Raw genomic sequence first — 19,649 nt, forward strand, 5'->3', positions numbered from 1 at the left:
TGAGGCTCTCTGCTTGCATGGGTTAGGTGCTTGTGGTAGTTGGGGGTCGTAGGTACCATGGCCCCCGGGCCATAGTTCCTCTCCCAAGCACCTTGGACTATAGTTGGTGAGCTGTGGCCCGGTCGCCATGGTTACCTCCGTGGTAGGGCGTAGTCTGATTGATGCGCACAGCTCGCACCATGGTACCTAACCCCAAACTTATCTAGACGATGAGTTTTAACCTTTATATGACATATTGTCTCTCCTTAATACACATCAGGAGAACAAAAAAAAAACACTACTATCTCAATATAATGTACAAGAATTATATCTTTAAATCTAAAAAGACCTTCATTTTTATTCCAATCATAAATTTATAGTTTCGTCTCTTCTTATGTATTTGTAAATTACTTTTTATAAAGAAAGAAAAACAATTTTCTTTTAAGTTAATATAAATTTTTATAAAAGACACTTTTAGAGGGTACGGGATTTTTGCGGGAAACCCTCGGGAGATCAATACCTTATATGGTAGCCCTCACAGTGGCGCGAAACTATAATTTTGGCGCGGTTGAAGTCGAAGAAGAACTAAGAAAATTTGTCTCTCATAACAGCTTTATATTTAGATAAAACGGGGACAATATGAAGTTGACTACTCCTGAAATATCTTGGCATGGAAAAGAGCCCGTTTTGAGCGTTGATTTTTGTAAAGTCGGCAACACGATGCGGCTTGCTTCGGCCGGTGCTGACAACGACGTGAAGGTTAGCTTTCGCCATGTTTGGCTCGATTTTTTTCTCATTTTTATCCACACGAGAACATCTTTTTTGGATTTTTAAGATTATGGAGTATCATTTGTTTCGTTTTAGATGTGGCTGTTGTCTTTTAAAGCAGATGGAAACGCAAAAACTGAGTTTTTGTCAAATCTTTCTCGACATAACAAAGCAGTCAATGTGGTTCGCTTCGCCCCGAATGGTTTGTAGAAAACTCTTTCGAAAAGATCATATATGTACATGTATTTCAATAATTTAAAAATTCTTTACTTCTTTTTATCGTTTCTAAAGCTAATGTACAATTCCTTGTTGAATATTACACTGCTTTTTTCCTAAGTCTGGATAGAGATCCCAAATCGGGGATGGGGGAGGGGTGGTACGGAAGAATGTGCCCTCGCGAAATTATATGAAATTATATTTTTAGAGTAACCTAAATTTTTAAATTACATTTAAGAATTAAATTAAATCAAATTATATTTTACAACCACCACTCCCCATGCGGGGCACTTCTGTGAGGTTCCCTCCACACGCACTACAACTACATTCTATATTTACAACATACAACACTCAACTCACATGTTGCTTTTTACGGAGGGAGGAAACCAGAGATCCCAGAGAAGACCCTCGTGGCAAGGGAGAGAACACAACAAACAAACTCAACTCACATATGATCCAGTCTGAGCTAGGGCTCGAACCCGGAACACAGTGGTGAGAGGCGAGTGGTAAACCACTACACCACCCATGCCTCCCATACCAAGAATAAGTCATAGATCTTAAGATGATTATTATTTTATTTTTCAGAGGAGTTCCTAGCATCTGCAAGCGATGGTAAGCCAATTTACTGCTTGATTCTGACAACTGTCAATCAATCCCTTACATGTCAATCATCGTTTTTTATGTTCCAGATGGAGTTATTATATTATGGAAACTAAATTTGGCACAAGAGCAATGTGCACAGCCACTGAAGGATAAAGATGACGATGTTGAAAATAGAGAATCTTGGTCTGCTCACAAAGTACTCAGGTACAAATGTTTACCATTCCCTTAATTATTATTTCTTTTTTGCACGCACTTTAATGGATAGAATAGCACAAATCCATTATCTTTTCAGCTTAAGACTAAGGGTACTTTCCATTATTTTAAACTAATCATACAAGGGACCAGTTCTGAAATGGTACACATCATTTTTTAGAACTGGTTCAAGCCATGTTAGTCCAGTTTTAAGGACTGACGCATAACCATTTCAGAACTGGCCTCTTGGACCGGTCAGTTCTGAATTAATGAAAATGCAGTAAGTGTTATTTATTCATCTTTTAGAGGTCACATCGAAGATGTGTATGACTTAGCATGGTCTCCTGATGGATCTCAGCTTATATCAGGATCTGTCGATAACAGTGCTATAGTATGGGATGTTGTCAAAGGTATAGTAATACTCAGTAACTGTATGAATTCACACTCGTAAAGGAAAATGAAAATAGAAAAAAAGAACATTTGTCAAAGTACCAGAGTTACACTTTGTGAGTATAGACCCCTGTGACGTCAAAGCAGATCAATTTGGAGGATAAAACAAAAGAATTTCAATCTCCTGAAAATTCGAAAACCTATTGTTATGTCCTCCAAATTGAGCTGCATTCTGACCTGCTGTAAGGGGTCTATTGGTCCTACTCAAAATCATTTCCTGTATTGTGCTGAATGTTCATCAGCTGAATCACAATGTTTCACTTGTTATATTCTTTAAGGCTGACAGGAGGATTACCTAGGCTAATTATTGTTATTTCCCTTAGCTTTCAATAATAAAAATACTTATACCCCATTCACAACTAAACGTGTTTAGTTAAACTATGTTTTCATTAGGAAAAAAAATTGAGAAACTAGAAACCTACAATATAATGAAACTTTCTAAAATATTATCAGAGCAAGACAAAGGATAGCTTTCATGCATTATTTTACCAAATATTGTGCAGTGTTCATAGATAGTTTTCCAAACCTGTTAAGTTAAACCACTTTAAAACATGTTTAAGCCTTGGTGTGAATGGGGTATTAGTAATATAATACAGTGGAGTACCATTATCTCAGATCTGGGGCCAGAGAAAAGGGGCTACTCCTTCGTGTACAAAAAAAAAATAGAAGAACCCTAGTTGTACAAGAGAACAAACCTAAAAAAGAATGCAAGAGAATACAATAGATTTCCAGTACGTGAATATAAGGTACCGAGAAATTTTTTTAAATAATTGTAAATTAAGATATTCCATGTAGTGATGTAAGTCCACTGGACACAGTCTCAAGTTCAATATGACGGGAAATTAGTGATATCTGGGGTTTGAAATAATAGGTCTCAACTGTAGGATTTTTGTGTTGAAAAATGTAATTTACATTCATATAGGTGTGAAGCTACAAATACTCAAGGATCATAAGCATTATGTACAAGGTGTCTGTTGGGATCCACTTGGACAGTACATTGTTACGAATTCAAGTGACAGGTAATTAACATAACAATTTAGTTACTATAGATAATAGGATGGGATAGACCTTAAGTCCCCCTTACCCAGCTCCTCCTCACAACCTCCACACCTCTTAGGAGAGTTATTGATATTTTCTGTGAAATAATTTTCTTGTACTGAAGTAACTTTCTTGTGTATTTTTTTAGGAGCTGTCGAATTTATTGTTCACAAACATATCGTTACTGTTACAACATCAATAAATTATCAGGATCTGCAAAGCTTAAAATTCCAGAAGGGGGAGAGGTAGCGTAAAACTTTAATTAGATTTCATCATCATCATCAACAACGGACCTCAACAACACCATTATCATCATCATTATCATTGTAACTCCATCACCAACACCAACACTACCATTGTCATTATGAACAATAACATCCTAAATAATTTATTGCATAGTTGACAGGAAAAAACTTATTGACATTTTTAGAAAATAATATTATTAAATGCATATGGGCGCATTCTGCCCAGGGTGAAAGTGTCAAATAACATACCTGAAGCGACAACTAACTTTTGCCATCATTTTTTTATCAACAGTTGAAACAGCTAAAGATGTTCCATGATGAAACACTGTTGTCATTTTTCCGTCGACCAACCTTCACTCCTGATGGCTCACTCCTTATTGTTCCAGGTGAATGGAATGACAACACTTAGAACTTTAAATACCTATGCTGGCCAACTTAGGGTTCTTAAAAACTTTGATCTTTTCTTTCTTATCAGCTGGCAGGATAGATATGCCGAGTAAAGCTATGAATGCTACATTTGTCTTCACAAGAGGATCACCAAACAAGTAAGTACCCAGTACAAGTACCCCATTATCCCAAGGGTGGCATAGCAGTCATGCACTTGAATCTCACCTCTGGGGTCTTGAGTTTAAATTCCTGGACTCAACATCACACTTGCATAATGTCTGCTGGCTCTATCCCTAGATTTGAAGGCTTTTCTCCAACTTTCTCCCTTTGCAAATCCCAGCACACCAAATTCTAATTCAACCTGTGACTAATTAGCTGTGCCCTGATATACTGGTAGATCAGTGCAGGTATTTTTTTTCAAGCTAATAAAATTGAGGGTTTTTACTCCATTATTTTAGGCCTGTTCTGTATTTACCAAGCCCCAAGAAACCTACAGTAGCTGTGAGGTGTTGTCCCTTACTGTTTGAATTGAAGAAAAAAGATGAAGGTAAAAGGAAATGCTGTTACTTTAATTACCGTGGAGACTAATCGGGACCACTTGAACAAGATTGAAGGTCCAAAAACATTAGCCAATCAGGAGAGAGCAAAACCAGTACCGTATTGGCCCCAGCCAATCACTATCTCTCATTTCCATAGATATTGATAAAATCTAAGTTTTTTCCCAGTTACTCGTTACTTGTTCCTGATTGGTTTAAGTTTGACTTACATGTAATTTGATTCCTTTCTTTATGTTACTCTATGTTGTAATTACTTAATTTCCTTGAAGGTGTCCTGGTTAGCATTCTGCACAGTTAACAAAACATTGTCACTCAAGTTAATGCAATATCAGTCACCAACAGAATTTTTTTGAAGACTACTCTCACACAGATGACCATCACACTCAACACTCATATTAATCTCAAATGAAAACATGAAACTTTTGCAACAAATTAGAATAGACGTGCATTCATGTTAGGAAATGCATTCCTTGATTCATTATTTTGCTTCATTTCAGAAATGGAAAAAGAGAATGAGAAAGAGCAAGAAACATCTTCTCTCTTCAAGTAAGATGGCCACATTTTTAAAGTATTTTTGATATCCCAAAGCACCTTTCTCAAATTTTTTTGAGTGACCACAAAAGAATGGTTTCAAGTCAAGGACGGATGTGTTAATTAATACATTTACTGTATTTTATCAAATTCAACCTCACCTTGGAACCATTGTTTGGTGGTCATATCAAGCAAATTTGGAAAAAAAATATTAAATTTATTATGAGAGATGAAGGACTTAGTATTGACATCTCATTGATGTGTTTTTTAGGCTTCCTTATCGGATGGTGTTCGCTGTTGCAACGCTCAACTCTGTTCTTCTATACGACACCCAACACAAGATACCGTTTGGTTATATTTCAAATATTCACTACTCAGGACTCAGTGATTTGACCTGGTAAGATGCTCTTTGCTCTTTATTTTATGGTTTTATGGAGAGATTTTGACATCATGAGAGTTACATAAAGAAGAATAAAAAATATGCTTTTCAGATCCTTCTCTGACTCCTTGGAAATTTCAACCCCACCCCTCCCCCTTTGAGGGAGATATGGATATTTTCTAGAACTACATAATATACCCTTCTCAGACAATCTCCACCCCTTGGAAATTCGAATCCCCTTCTGTGGGGGAGGTATGAATATTTTCTAGAACTACACGATATACCCTCAACCTCAGACCCTTCCAACCCCTTGGAAATTCCAATCCCCTTCTGTGGGGGAGGTATGGATATTTTCTGGAACTACACAATATACCCTCCTCAGACCCTCCCCACCCCTTGGAAATTCGAAATCCCCTATGTGGGGGAGGTATGGATATTTTCTAGAACTACATAATATACCCTTCTCAGACAATCTCCACCCCTTGGAAATTCGAATCCCCTTCTGTGGGGGAGGTATGGATATTTTCTGGAACTACACAATATACCCTCCTCAGACCCTCCCCACCCCTTGGAAATTCGAAATCCCCTATGTGGGGTAGGTATGGATATTTTCTAGAACTACACAATATACCCTCAACCTCAGACCCTTCCAACCCCTTGGAAATTCCAATCCCCTTCTGTGGGGGAGGTATGGATATTTTCTGGAACTACACAATATACCCTCCTCAGACCCTCCCCACCCCTTGGAAATTCGAAATCCCCTATGTGGGGGAGGTATGGATATTTTCTAGAACTACATAATATACCCTTCTCAGACAATCTCCACCCCTTGGAAATTTGAATCCCCTTCTGTGGGGGAGGTATGAATATTTTCTAGAACTACACAATATACCCTCAACCTCAGACCCTCCCCACCCCTTGGAAATTCGAAATCCCCTATGTGGGGGAGGTATGGATATTTTCTAGAACCACATAGAATATTATGGTCTTAACTTATGCATTATGTTCAAACATATAATTGGTGTTTAAATTATCAGGTCCAATGATGGCAAGATTCTTATTGTTTCATCCACTGATGGCTACTGTTCCATGGTTCAGTTTGAAGAGAATGAGCTTGGCACTCCATACGAAAAGACAGTCAAAGACGTGCTGGAAAATCCTACTGAATTTCATAATCTTAATAATTCAAGTCTTCCAAGTACACCAGCAGAGATCCCTGTTGCTACAGGTACTATGATATTTAAATCAATCAATCGATTCCCAGCGAGGTCAGAAATTAATTTTTCTGAATTTATTTCCAGGGGTCTTTTGCCGGAATAACCTCATTCCCAAGCACTATAACTTATCTATATTTCTATATCTTGTATTTCATAAGTGCTACGCAGTCCACATATAATCAACCAATCAATGACTTTTTATAGTGGGATACAAATTCAGCATATATACTGGTTTCCAATATTTGAATGTTGAAAATTAAAATGTATTGTTTTATTAGGTAAAGTTCAAAAGGGGGTCATTCTGACACCTGTCCATCAAAAAATGGACATTGATGAAACACCAGAGGACATTATCCCAAAGAAGAAAGACACACCACAGATTGATAAGTTCACTGTCCCAATGTCTGAGATTGAAACCATAACACCAACAAAACCCCCTGAGAATAAGCTTACCCCCAGAAGAGTCCAATTAGTACCTTCGAGTCAGTCAGATTATGCTGTCGCAGCAACCAAACCAAATAGTGGACAGGCAGTTGCACCTAGATGTGTGCAGCTAGTGACAACGAGCCAAGCTGACCCAGCTTTAGCATCAATACAGTCACTTATTAATAATGTGCAGCCTGCTAATTTTGTCCCAATGGTACCAACCAATCAAGGAGCTGGACAGATGTTAGTGTCTGGACAGACAGCTCAAAGTCAACCTAGAGGAGTGCAGTTAGTGACGGCAATGCCAAGTCAAGTGATGCAAAGAGGAAACAGTGTTCCATCAGTGAATTCTGTTGGTAACATTCATTATTCAGTTCCTCAAGGACAGACACTTATTGTTCCTGGACAGACAGTACAAGCTCAGCCTAGACGTGTGCAGTTAGTGACTGTTCCTCAAGGACAGACATTCATTGGTCATAGACAGATATATGTCAGTAATGGACAGACAGTTCAAACTCAGCCTATGCAAGTGCAGCTCACAACAATTCCTTCTGTACAGACACCTGTTGGTGGACAGACAGTTCAAGCTCAACCTATCATGCAGTCAGTGACTGCTCTTCCTGGACAGACATCCATTAGTTCTGGACAGACAGTTCAATCCCAAACTAGACGTATACAGCTGGTGTCTGTCCCTCCTGGACAGACAACTGTTAGTGTGGGACAGACATTAAGTAACACACAAAACACTGGACAGCCTCAAAATAATCAAGCAACATTGTCAAAGCCAGGACAGACAACTAGTTTGCAGGCAGGAACCACACCTGTATCAACTAACCCTGTTGCTCTGACAACAAGCCCTGTTGCTTTGACGACAAACCCTGTTGCTATGACGACAGCAGCAACAGGCAGTCTGGGAACTCAACCAACTATCTTGCAAACTATGCCAAGAAGGGTCCCATTAATGACTGTTGCGAATGCACCTAAACAAGTGTCTGTTAGATCGAAAGGAATTGAGGGCAACCAACTCGACGGCCAAAATCCTTCAATGGCTAAACAAATTGGACCTTTGGCCATTGACAACCAGAATAACGATTCTGTTAATCCAGTGCAGGGGAGAATACTCTCTACTCTGCTGACCTCCACCAAGCAGGATGATAGTAATGGGCAGCCCAGTGCTAATAGAAACAAGGCAAATATGAATGAAACCAGCGCAGATGTCAAGCAAGAAAAGCAAAGAATACCTCTCACTAGTATCAGTGCTATTACCACTACTGGGAATTCTAATACGGCTGTCAAAGAAAATCCTACTAGAAAACCTATTCCTTTAGAACCAACTGTGATTGTAATAGACTAAATGTGAAAGAAAAACAAGTTAATGTACAGTACATAATAAGTTTTTAGTCTGGAAAAAAGGATTAAAAAAGAAAGAAAATCTGTAAAGAGTAGGCAAAAGAATATAAAAAATGTAATTTATATCAAATTTCATTTTTCTTCTAATTGAATGTAAAGAATCACTTTCATTATTTAGTCTCGTGTAAGATTTTTACAGTTTAAAATTTTTTAAACTAAATAAAAAATATCGGCTTTTGCGATGGTGTTGTTAGGCGATTGGGTTTCCTGTGGTATTTTTGTTTTGTCACGTGACTTAGGTTGCTACAGTCTACGATCAAAACAACTCGCATTCGCGTCTTGAATTTCTTCAACAGATCATCACAAATAATGACTCTGATTTCTTCCTACAGCTAGTTTTTGTATTGTTTGATAGAAATGGAAGAAAGTTTACTAAGTGAGCCGAGAAGTGGGGTAGAAATCTCTATCACCTCGCCATCAAGAAACACGTCTGAAGACGAAGAAGAATTCATTCCGCGAGCTCTGTTAAAATCGAAGGAAGATATAGAATCTTCGAAGGATTCTAATGGAGAAGCTACTATAAATGGAGAAAGTCGAGTACACGTCAATGGAGAAGCTAGTGGAGAAGGGATTTTGGCTGATGAGTTGGACCGAAAATTATCGTTAACAGAAGAGGGTCAAGAGTCGAAGGGTGAAGATGTCGAGGAACACGTGAACGGAGAAGAAAGAAAGAGTAATGAAGAAGAATCGGAAGAGAAACCCGCCAATCTTGAAATGATTGGAGATCGAGTTTTAATAGAACGGGACGGGAAGTTCGAACTTGTTGATGTTGGTGAGATCAAGGCGGAATACTTTGAAATGCTGGGGCTGAGCCCCGGGGAAAAGAAAGCCGAGACGACGGACGAGAGCAATGGCGTTGCTAACGGCGAAGAAAAACGAAAAAACTCTCCAAAAAGACCAGAAGAGAAGCCTCCAAGTAAACCAAGACCAAAAACAACGAACATTGGTGATTATAGACGAAGAAAGGATCAACGAAGTAGTAGAAGTCCCGAAAGAAGAAGCACAAGTGCGAAGCTTAGCTCGCGTAATGATGACTACTCTCACATTAAATCAGTCTACGGTATGACTGAAGAACAGTTGAAAATAAAACGAAGGAGAGAAGAAGCGATAGCTAAAAGAAAGAAAGAAGAGAAACAGAGAGAAGAGGAAGAAATGAGACGAAAAAGAGAAGACGCTGAAAGAGCATTTCAGGTACGCCTCTATAATAATAGAATTATCAATTATCTGTGTGTAAGTTTTCCTATATTTAGTAAAATCCACTATTTATTAACAGGTAGGGCTAATATATAGCTCTAATAATATTGTTCCTGTAGCTAGAATTGTTTGAATATCTATAGCCTTGGTCATGTACGTAATGTGATTATTTTTGACTCCCTAACTTTGTTTCTAAAAGAAAACAGCTGTAGATTTAATCATTTTACCGTGGGATGCGTTGCTCTTTTTCCATACTGGCTAATCTCTCTTATCCTCACTATCATCATCAGATTCATTACAATTCACCTATGATAATTCTAGAAATCTACAACCTGGGGTGAATTACAGGGGTCCCTGATATGATATTAGTCGATCTGTCTAGGCGCACACAGTGGAAGCTGTAACATACAGATAAAGATAGCAGAGAAATGAAATTGCTCTAAAAAATTTTAAAAGACAAAAAATCAATATATTCAAGTCAAAAACAAATGACCTCTGTATCCAATTCACAAAGATTTCTGCACATTTTGTTTTTTTCATAATTTGTCTCATGAATAATTATTAATGAGTTTGATAACAGAAAACCTTGAAATTCCAAAATAATTTACTTTTTTACTGTCTGAGAGTTGATCTGATATATTGATTATCCAGATTAATAGTGTTTCCTGATAATTAGTAATCTGCAGGGGTGCCGACTAGAGGGTATTCTTTCATGGAAATTAATCTACTCATAGTTAATATTAATTAATTAACTATGATCTACTATGTCATCAGAAAGTTGAATTAGATGCCATCTGGCAAAACTGGCCCGACAAACATTTTTTTGGGGCGTACATCTATTCTCTACTATCAGAAAGTTTGCTGTCTGGCAAAACTGGCCGACACCTTTTTTTTTTTTGCGCATACACCTACTTTTTACTATCGTTAGACATCACTTTTGGTAATATTTGTGTTTGAACTTAGGAACATTTTGAAGCTTGGAGAGATCTTGAACGTTGTATGTGTATCTTGACTCGTAGTTTCAGGCAGTAGAAATTGTCATGACATGTTTTGACTTAAAAGTCAATATTGCATATTAATTGCCCCCTTTCAACTCCAAAAAGTCACACTGTTTATAATAAGCAATTCCAAAATAACATTGTCTATGCTGAAAGCAAGAAGCTGATCAGCAAATGACTGGATTGTCTCGTGAATTTAATCAAGCCTGATTTATTTCAATTTATGGAAAAAACTACAGACAATGAAAATTTCCACTTATTGCACTCATAGTCCTATAGAACTAAATCTGGTTTGAATATATTACGAGACATCAATTCTCATTTTGTTTGTCATCTTCTTGCTCATGAGCTTGTTGCTTTCGGCCTGGACAACAATTTTTATTTCATACATGTCAGGGCTTAAAATAATGTTCGATCATTTACCAGTCATTATCACAGGTCAAATTAATTTTAGCTTAGTTGTACCTCATTTCTGGCTAAACATTACTGCTGAAAATGACTGACAAGGCAAAGATTTAACCTGATAAGTTATAGTTCTGGCCGGACATTGTCTGATGTCTGGCCATCATTCTAAGCTCTGCATGTTATCAGCATTACGTAATAAGGCACAGAAACATACATGTGACAGAAGATGAGATTATAAGAGATGTAGATGAAAATGACCAGGTGCTGTGAAGTGTTTTTCTTACTCTCAAGGGTTTTTGTCATTGTTTGATGGCTGCCTTTTTGTATTTCTTACTCATTACTAAACGGGGCTCTTTTTATCATCCTTTTTGTTCACCATCTTTTTTTCTCTGAATGAAAAACTTAGTTTATTGCATAATACTAGAAAATAGCCTTAACCTCTCCATACAGAAGGGGATTGTAATTTCCAAGGGGTGGGGAGGGTCTCAGGAGGGTACCTTGTGTAGTTCCATAAAATATCCATACCTCCCTCACAGAGAGGATTGTAATTTCCAAGGGGTGGGGAGGGTATGAGGAGGGTACCTTGTGTAGTTCCATAAAATATCCATACCTCACTCACAAATGGGGACTGTTATGCCCAAGGGAGGGGGAGGGTATGAGGAGGGTATATTGTGTAGTTCCATAAAATATCCATACCTCCACCACAGAGGGGGATTGTAATTTCCAATGGGTGGGGAGGGTCTTAGAAGGGTATGTTGTGAAGTACCAAAAAATTTTAAAAAATTACAAAATGAAACCACGAATGATTCTGGTCGTTTGATTCTTACCATCCTGTTATAGTATTTTTATCATCTGAAGAGGATATATCATGTTGTTCCACTTCTTAAATGTGAGGTACATACCATGTACTACCACAACATTCATTATTTACGAAAACACTCAACTTGCATGCTTCATTATTTATTCCATATTTAGGCATGGTTAACAGCAAAATTAGAGGAAGCAAGAGAACGGAAGAGACAAGAAGAACTAAACAAAACCGATGATTCACTAAGAGAACGAAAAACAATAGAAGCACAACAAGCATATGAGGATTGGCTTGCATCGAAGCGACAGCAGTACAAGGTCACAAGAGAATATGAAGAACGAAGACAGTCAGAAGAGGCCCGACAGTTTATGATCAGAGACAGACAGCTATGTGACGAGGCTTTTCGAAGGTACTGTACATTAAAGAAATGTTTTTACTCCTTGATAATGACAATCTTTATTTTGTGCATTTTTTGAATTTTTTTTACAAAATTAATGTAAAGAAGAAAAAATCCCATGTACTGCTTGCTATACACAAGCTAACTGTAATAACACTGTAAACTGCACAGCTAGCAATCTAAATATTAAATTAAGTTGTAGTAGAGTACAAACACTATAAGTGTGTAACATAAATACCACTAAATACTAATAAAATATGCTAATCCTATTGTTTTCTATTGTTTAATTAGCACTATTTACTACTAAATAGTGCAAAGTTTCTCACACCTTTAGTGTTTGTACTCTAGTTTCAATAAAATTTTAATGTCTTGTTTCTACGTGATTATCTTGATCAATGGTGTTAAAAACTTAATCCTTACAGTGCGATGTGTTTAACAGTGGCCAAACAACTTATCTTTTTACTAGTTAGCCAATCAGACAGCGATAATTTGTGCATTTGCACATGAAATCACTCAGCATGATCACAAATATTTAAAATTATATTTCACCAAAATGCTTAAAGAAATTTTGGTCCCTTTGCTGGCTAATGCTGGATACTTTCATAAAAAGTCTTTTAATTGATGGAAACACTTGGCAGGAAAGGATTTAACGGCGCTGGTAAAAAATAAGTTGGGTGGCCATGGTTGTAGGTGTGTTGTACTGTAAAACTTAAGCATACTAACTTATGCTATAACTGTTAATTTATATTTTTTCTGGATGTCTTTTTAGGTGGTTAAAGAAAAAAAGGGCAGAGGCAAAAGCAAAAGAAAAATTAAAGAAAAGAAAAAGATCCAAACCTAAACTCAAGAAAAAAGAGCCCCTGCCTTTGAATTCCAAGAATATAACGTAAGGTGTTTGTCATAATAATTATCTATAGACTCATTCATCTTATTTGGTTTGATGTTGTCCTATTTTATACCACATGACCATTCAGTTGTTGTTAGTTGAACCACACTTGCTTTAGTGCTGGGTGGCTTATGCTGCTAATAAGTTGTCTTTAACCGCTGTGAGTCCAAGTGGTTGGATTGCTGGTTCAAGCCCTGTGAATGCCAGATGTGAATTGAGTTTGTTTGATGTGTTATTCTCTCCCTTGCCATGACAGGTTTTTCTGCCAGTTTTCTGGTATTCCTCCCTCCCTAAAAACCAACATGTGAGTCAAGCATTGTGTGCATAAAATAGTAAATGAAACGGTAGTGTGTGTGAGTAAAAGCAGGCCCACATCAGCGAAAGCTGCCAAAATAATCAGACTGCTCTAACAAATAAAAGATTATTATTATTTAGTTTATTTTTGTTAAGGGTGATACACTACAACTAATACTTGATTATTGTTTTGTCACAGGTACCTTGAATATTATGGCTATCGCAATCATGTTGTTCTATAAACATTTCAAAGATGATCCTAACTAAACTCATGGCTGTAGATGGCTGCCACCACGTGATGCTGCAAAGCCTCTATACAACTTTTTTTCACAGGCAAAATAAAATCACACTAATTAGATAATAATAGATAGTAATTGCTATTAAAGTATTAATACGATGACAAAAAATTTCTCCTTTTCAGACTTCTCAACAACAAGAATATTAATATTTATATCAGTATTATTATTCAATATTTATAAATTGAAATGTAGAGTTTACATGTAAAATACAGAATTGTTTATAGGTCCACTTCAAAATTATCGCAAATGCAAGGCTAACAGGAAAATACAAAAGGAATCACAAGTACCTTGATGGAATTTGTGCCATTTCTTTTTATGCTCCTGTTATCCTAACTTTAAGCTTGTTTTTCCATAAGACCGTATGTCATTCTCTTGAGTATCATTTCATTCTTTAACAGTTACACATAGTTTCTTTTAACGTTTGTTAAGCAGGATGCATTGTGGTCTAGATTTTGTACGAACAACACCATGATGAATAAAAGATGTTTGTACCCAAGCTAGACCACAATGCATCATGTTTGCTATCAAAAAAATGCTTGTCTTCTCGTAAAAGGTCTATGAGAAGACACATGAATATGGATACAACTCATACGAATAATATTATTCTCAATAGAAGAGTAAGCCAGTACCGCTCGAAAGCTGGATTTTCATTGCTCCCTAAGTACAGTACCGCTTTTGTAAGGTTAGGTTTAGTGCTATTGTTTGGATGACCAATCTATTGTTTTTTAATCCAATCATGTAACTCGTTCCAAGCGGTGCGGGCTGGCTCCAAGAGAATGACACATGGTCTGAAATGGGAAAACATTACGCCCAAGATAAAAAGTACTCTTCCTCCATAATGCAATAGCCAACAAGTATTAAGACTATGCGTATTACATTTCCTAAATATAACAATGAAACGTTGAAAATATAATGTACATTGAGTATCAATAATTGATAATGTATGTATTTCAAAGTAAAAAATGGTACTCCAAAGTATAAAGGGTACGCATTACATAGATAGGTTAATAAAATAAATTCTTTCACTTTCCTGTTTTTAAGTTCTTTAAATAATCTAAACTTTATAAACTCAGCTTTTTCACTGATAAGTTTTGTAAAAACTAAATATGCTTAAATCAATTGTGATTTTAGTTGTGTGGTAAATAAGAGTTAAATAACAAATCTTGCTTATTTTAACAGCTCTTTCTTGGTGTTGCAGGGCACACCTGAGCCATGAAGACAATAAAACAATAGCCGAGAACAATGAGTTTGGAGCTAAACAATACCCTGCAATACAATAACCCAGAATACAATACATCCTGCAACATTAAGAAACACATTTTAACCAGTAGATTTTTTTGTATAATTGCAGCCGAATATTCTTATTTTTGTAATCTAAAATGTGTGTACATAGATAGTATGCTGAGCTCGATGACGGAGGCCAAGTCGGAGGTCAAATTACTACTTTTTTGTTTCCTTTTTTCGCAGCCTTTTTCGACTCTAACGCTCTATATTTAAGACTTCTAAAAAATATCTCTCTTTTTGATAACTGTGATTTACAGGGCATTAGCCTTGTCAAAGGTTTACGTGAGCGTTGCTATAAAAGCAAGTTAGCTGGTCCTTTCTAAATTCGGATTTAATATTTAACTTCCCATGGTGCACTGCGAATCAAGAACATTTTCAATGTTCACGTTATGGACATTTACACCCAAATATTTCAGAATTGTACTAAAGCTTTTTTGTTATGAATTCAAACTCTCGCATTGATCTAATCTCCTCATCTCGACTTTGCTTAATCCAATTATGACATCATCAAGGCTGATTAGCATATTTGTGACGTCACAAAGCGCTGGATTTGACTCGATTCAAAGGGGAGAAAAAACGAAGTCATTTCGGAGCCTCATAAGTTCAGATGGTTCGTGCTACACTGAAGTATCGCGATATATATCAAGATTTTTAGAAAGAAAAGAACGAAGCGGAAATTCTTCAAAAGATTTTTCGGGATGCTTTGTTGATTTCCAAGTTATGTCATTCATTCCTGAACAATTCAAGAGCCGATCCAAAGTTAACGAATCTTACTTGGCCGCCATTTTGTTTTCGAGTGACGTCAGTAACTTCTCGAACCAATCATGAGGACATTAGAATACGATTACCAACGACGTCACAGCACTAGAGAGGCTTCCACGAAGCATGGCTGAATAAATAAATTACTTAGTCATTTCTTCATAATCATGTTACCAAGTTTACTAGCTATAAACGCTTTGCACCATCGCGTGGTGGCAGCCATGAAAGGAGGGACACTAATAAAGTCTTTTTTCCCTGGTAAACTGAATTTGTCTCGCGTAAATCGTAGACCAGATTCAATTGTTCCTGTATCCTATCATGGCTATCATCCTATCTTTCTCTTTGAACGAACACTCCCGTAAGCGACCACCCTCAGGGCCAGGAGAAAGTGGTCACTTACAGGAGATGGTCGCTTACGAGAGTGTTCGTTCAAAGAGAATCGACTGTATTCAAAAAAATGGAAAGGAATGTGGTAATTTTTTTCTGTTACAAATTTATAGCATGGGTTGGTTCCGGAGCCTTGGCTATTTCCTGTCTTCTCGCTCCACTCGTTAGCCTTCTCTGTAATCGTTATGGTTACAGACTAGTGACCATTGGCGGAGGACTGACATGCGCATTAGGTCTCATCCTAACTGCGCATGCACCGAATCTCCCCGTCATCTACGTCACGTATACCATAATATTCGGCTTTGGAGCAAGTTGTGCGTACACGTCGGCGTTCATCGTCGTGACAGACTACTTTTCGAAATGGCGTTCCTTAGCAACGGGAGTCACGTGTGCCGGAAGTAGCTGTGGCATGTTGATCATGATACCTGTTATACAAGTAAGTTTTTTATTTATAGATTTTGTATGACAATGAAAAGTCCTGCGTACCGTGACATTGACGTTGTCATGTTTGCGTATTCTGATTGGATAAGCAATAACCTCGCGCGCGGTTGTCGGCTCTATTAGTCTGGTTTAGCATCAAAACGCAAACTTCAATAGACGACGGCGCGAGCTCCTTTTTTCGTGTGAGCGCTGTCCTCAACGTCGTTGACATTCTCAACAGGACGCCATTTGCAGCATTTTTACTTCCTGTCCAGGACGCCAACTACGTTGAGGACGGCGCGCGCACGAAAAAATGCACTCGCGCCGTCTTCTTTGACGTTTGCGTCTCTTCAATGTCTTTGATCTCTTTAATGTATACGTCGACTCCGTGGCATGATAATGATCGTACTGTGAGGTCCCTCATCATCATCATTACGATTGCGAACACTCTTGCAACTTGTGTCCCAACGAAGTTGTGAGACAAGCTGCAGAGAAGATTCAGTTGCTACGTGTGATATTTGAGCCTTAAGTAACAGCTCCTCAAATAAATTCAAATAAATTTTTAATGTTTTTGTCTTTGATACTTTTTAGCTTCTTCTTCGCCATTACGGTCTGCAAACAACGTTCACCGTTTTATCCCTCGTGGCCTTAATTCCTTCGTTCTGTGGCTGTACTTACAACCCAAGTATTCGTAAAGGTTTGCCAAACTCGACGGATGAGGCAAACTTGAATAAACCGAGTGTCAAGCCGTTTAGTTTGCTGGATTTTTCCGTGTGGAGAATCCCGACTTTTACCATCTATGCTTTGTCGTTGACTGTTATCATGCTTGGATACTTTGTACCGCGTGCACATTTGGTATGTATTGTTTATGGTCCTTCAAGGAAGGGGGTGGGGGATTAAATGTAGTGTTTTCCTGTCATTGTAGGCTGATAATGAGATTCATTTAGCTGATTGATAACAAGCAATAGAATACTCTCTGGTTGATAGCACATGACGGGCAGTGTTTGCCTGCCATTGTAAGCTGGTAATGAGATTCATTCAAATGATTTTTTGATTTTCAATTTGTTTCCCTTTAGGCTCGCTACTGTGAAGAGCTTGGCATAAGCACAGATGAATCCTCTTGGTACTATTTCTACACCGGTCTTGCATCTCTCATTGGACGAGTCATCTTCGGTCAACTCTGCAACTACCGTAAAATCAATTCCTTCCTCGTCACTCAAATCACCGCAGCTATCCTTGGTGTTGCAACGATCCTCCTCCCCTTTGCGCGTGCGCCGTTGGAATTCATTGCATACTCTCTTGTGATTGGTTTCTTCGATGGTGGCGTTAATACTCCAGTGGCGCTGAATGTGTTTGAATGTGTTGGTAGAGAACGGATGGCTGAAGGATGGGGTTTCTTTTCGTTCGCCACTGGGATCACCATTTCGATTGGTCCTCCTCTTGCAGGTAAGTTCGCGGACCTATGAAGCAAAAAAAACTCCTAAAAATGCAGTCCAAATGTGCTTAAGAATTTATCATTCAACCGTGAAGAAATAGAAAACGCGCACGCGTGCTGTGTGTAGTTTTAAAGCACGCGGGGATTGGCAGAACACGAGACAAGTCAGGAGAAGCACGACGCGCGCATAGCGGATTGCTTCTCGACAACCTGCCAATCTTGATCTGTGAGTTGGCCGTGTCCTGACTTGGATCAGCTTAGAGGTTGTTTCAGGGTTCTATCTGTGAGTTAGACATGCCCTGACTTAGATCAGCCCAGAAGTTGTTGCAGGGTTCTATCTGTGAGTTAGACATGCCCTGACTTAGATCAGCCCAGAAGTTGTTGCAGGGTTCAATCTGTGAATTTAGCTCTGCCGAGATTTTGATCAGCAAAAAGGCTGTTTCAGGCTATTGATAAAAATCGAAGATCGAATTGTCCAACGAGCGGTGAATTTCTCTACAGAGGCTTCACCAAATCAAATTTCATCGTGCAGCTTGCCACTACAGAGTTCACAGAATAACCAAAACCGCAATTAATCAATTTTAACTATCGTATATCTGTACTTCAGGTTACCTGGCCGATATTATGGGGAGTTATGACGTCACTCTCTTCTTGTCAGGAGCTATCGTCATCTTCGGCTCTGCTATGTTGTTTCTGTTAAAATGTGTTAAGTTCACCAACAAGGAACTCGCGTCTTCTCCAATAGAACTGAAACTTTTGCCAACTTCTGAAGATCTGTCTGAGAACAACAAAAAATCCTTTTCCAATGAAACGGTGAATACGAATGTGTCGAGTTTTATGGTAATGATCGTTTAATCGTGAAAACAGAATCAAAGTAAATAATTGTGAAGAAATTTTTTTCACAATAAAAAAACTCCGAGTGACTGCCACGCAGATAGGTTCCTGGTATTGTTTTTGATTTATCGATTGAAGAATTTAGGACCATACCTCCAGACGTAGTGCTGAAGCGCAGTATGGCAGCGCGAAGCATTTACGGCTATGCCGGAGATTTCGGCCCCGACACCGCTATCCCTGGATTTACAGACTGATCAGGAAGCTAGGCCGAAGCCTAAGGGAGAGGTTAGTCGGCCCCTAGACCGTAGATGATTAACCCCTTGCTATGACCAGCAGACCCGATCATCGCCTGTGTCTTTGATCTCTTACGATCCTTAGTCGCTCCTTTCCATGTGGGATGCGTTTTAAAAAATGGCAGTAATTTAAAACTATAGTTAATTATAAAAACCTGATCTATCCAGCCGATCTGATCTATCCACCGACTTTTTGGAAATTTCGGCATAAAATTTCTAGTCGGAGACAACTTTAAATAGAAAACTTGCCACCCACCACACACAGCGTACATTCACAGCTAGTCTTGCGCGCGCGCGTCATTTTGGCGGGAAAATCCATCATGTTACGAGATTTTAAAAAATTGAAATATTTTTCGTAATTTTGCAATAAAAAATTATAGTTTTATAGTTATTATTATAAAAGTATATGAATACTACTAATATTGTTTTTGTTTTTAATATTTCGAAGATATATCTCCAACCATGCAGTATTCAAATTTTAGTTCATTCGTCACATTTCAGTCGTCACAAACATGCATTTTAATTCTAATTGTTACTTAAACTTTTCGAAAAAGAAAA

General features: G+C 38.0%; 3 protein-coding genes across 3 annotated transcripts; all 3 read left to right on the forward strand.

Annotated features, from left to right (window-relative positions):
* Positions 1-501: 501 nt before the first annotated feature.
* On the forward strand, positions 502-8,435 carry LOC116306657 (chromatin assembly factor 1 subunit B). The gene is made up of 14 exons (XM_031716735.2): positions 502-738; positions 844-949; positions 1,549-1,575; positions 1,653-1,770; positions 2,065-2,168; positions 3,131-3,227; positions 3,395-3,491; positions 3,784-3,877; positions 3,967-4,036; positions 4,337-4,425; positions 4,933-4,981; positions 5,238-5,363; positions 6,383-6,573; positions 6,841-8,435. The coding sequence occupies exons 1-14, from the start codon at positions 619-621 to the stop codon at positions 8,340-8,342; spliced, it is 2,790 nt and encodes a 929-aa protein (XP_031572595.2). The 5' UTR covers positions 502-618; the 3' UTR covers positions 8,343-8,435.
* Positions 8,436-8,535: 100 nt separating this feature from the next.
* On the forward strand, positions 8,536-14,706 carry LOC116306665 (uncharacterized). The gene is made up of 4 exons (XM_031716744.2): positions 8,536-9,589; positions 11,971-12,212; positions 12,970-13,086; positions 13,580-14,706. The coding sequence occupies exons 1-4, from the start codon at positions 8,756-8,758 to the stop codon at positions 13,620-13,622; spliced, it is 1,236 nt and encodes a 411-aa protein (XP_031572604.1). The 5' UTR covers positions 8,536-8,755; the 3' UTR covers positions 13,623-14,706.
* A 1,334-nt stretch (positions 14,707-16,040) lies between these two features.
* LOC116306660 (monocarboxylate transporter 10-like) lies at positions 16,041-18,819 on the forward strand. The gene is made up of 5 exons (XM_031716739.1): positions 16,041-16,167; positions 16,223-16,545; positions 17,121-17,384; positions 17,606-17,975; positions 18,572-18,819. Exons 1-5 carry the CDS (start codon positions 16,041-16,043, stop codon positions 18,817-18,819), a joined length of 1,332 nt encoding a protein of 443 aa, XP_031572599.1.
* Positions 18,820-19,649: the final 830 nt, after the last annotated feature.

Source organism: Actinia tenebrosa, unplaced genomic scaffold (assembly GCF_029948245.1).
Source record: "Actinia tenebrosa isolate PJP-AT-01 unplaced genomic scaffold, QUT_ActTen_1.0 PGA_scaffold1__47_contigs__length_23844297, whole genome shotgun sequence".
NCBI classification, from domain to species: domain Eukaryota; kingdom Metazoa; phylum Cnidaria; class Anthozoa; order Actiniaria; family Actiniidae; genus Actinia; species Actinia tenebrosa.

Bases quoted from the DNA above. Each gene is read 5' to 3' on its own strand.
- LOC116306660 (XM_031716739.1), top strand. From the start codon at position 16,041: ATGGCTATCATCCTATCTTTCTCTTTGAACGAACACTCCCGTAAGCGA. The intron at 16,546-17,120 runs GTAAGTTTTTTA...GATACTTTTTAG, and splicing joins TCATGATACCTGTTATACAA to CTTCTTCTTCGCCATTACGG. The intron at 17,385-17,605 runs GTATGTATTGTT...GTTTCCCTTTAG, and splicing joins TTGTACCGCGTGCACATTTG to GCTCGCTACTGTGAAGAGCT.
- LOC116306665 (XM_031716744.2), top strand. From the start codon at position 8,756: ATGGAAGAAAGTTTACTAAGTGAGCCGAGAAGTGGGGTAGAAATCTCT. The intron at 9,590-11,970 runs GTACGCCTCTAT...TTCCATATTTAG, and splicing joins ACGCTGAAAGAGCATTTCAG to GCATGGTTAACAGCAAAATT. The intron at 13,087-13,579 runs GTAAGGTGTTTG...GTTTTGTCACAG, and splicing joins TTGAATTCCAAGAATATAAC to GTACCTTGAATATTATGGCT.
- LOC116306657 (XM_031716735.2), top strand. From the start codon at position 619: ATGAAGTTGACTACTCCTGAAATATCTTGGCATGGAAAAGAGCCCGTT. The intron at 3,228-3,394 runs GTAATTAACATA...GTATTTTTTTAG, and splicing joins GTTACGAATTCAAGTGACAG to GAGCTGTCGAATTTATTGTT. The intron at 5,364-6,382 runs GTAAGATGCTCT...TTAAATTATCAG, and splicing joins GGACTCAGTGATTTGACCTG to GTCCAATGATGGCAAGATTC.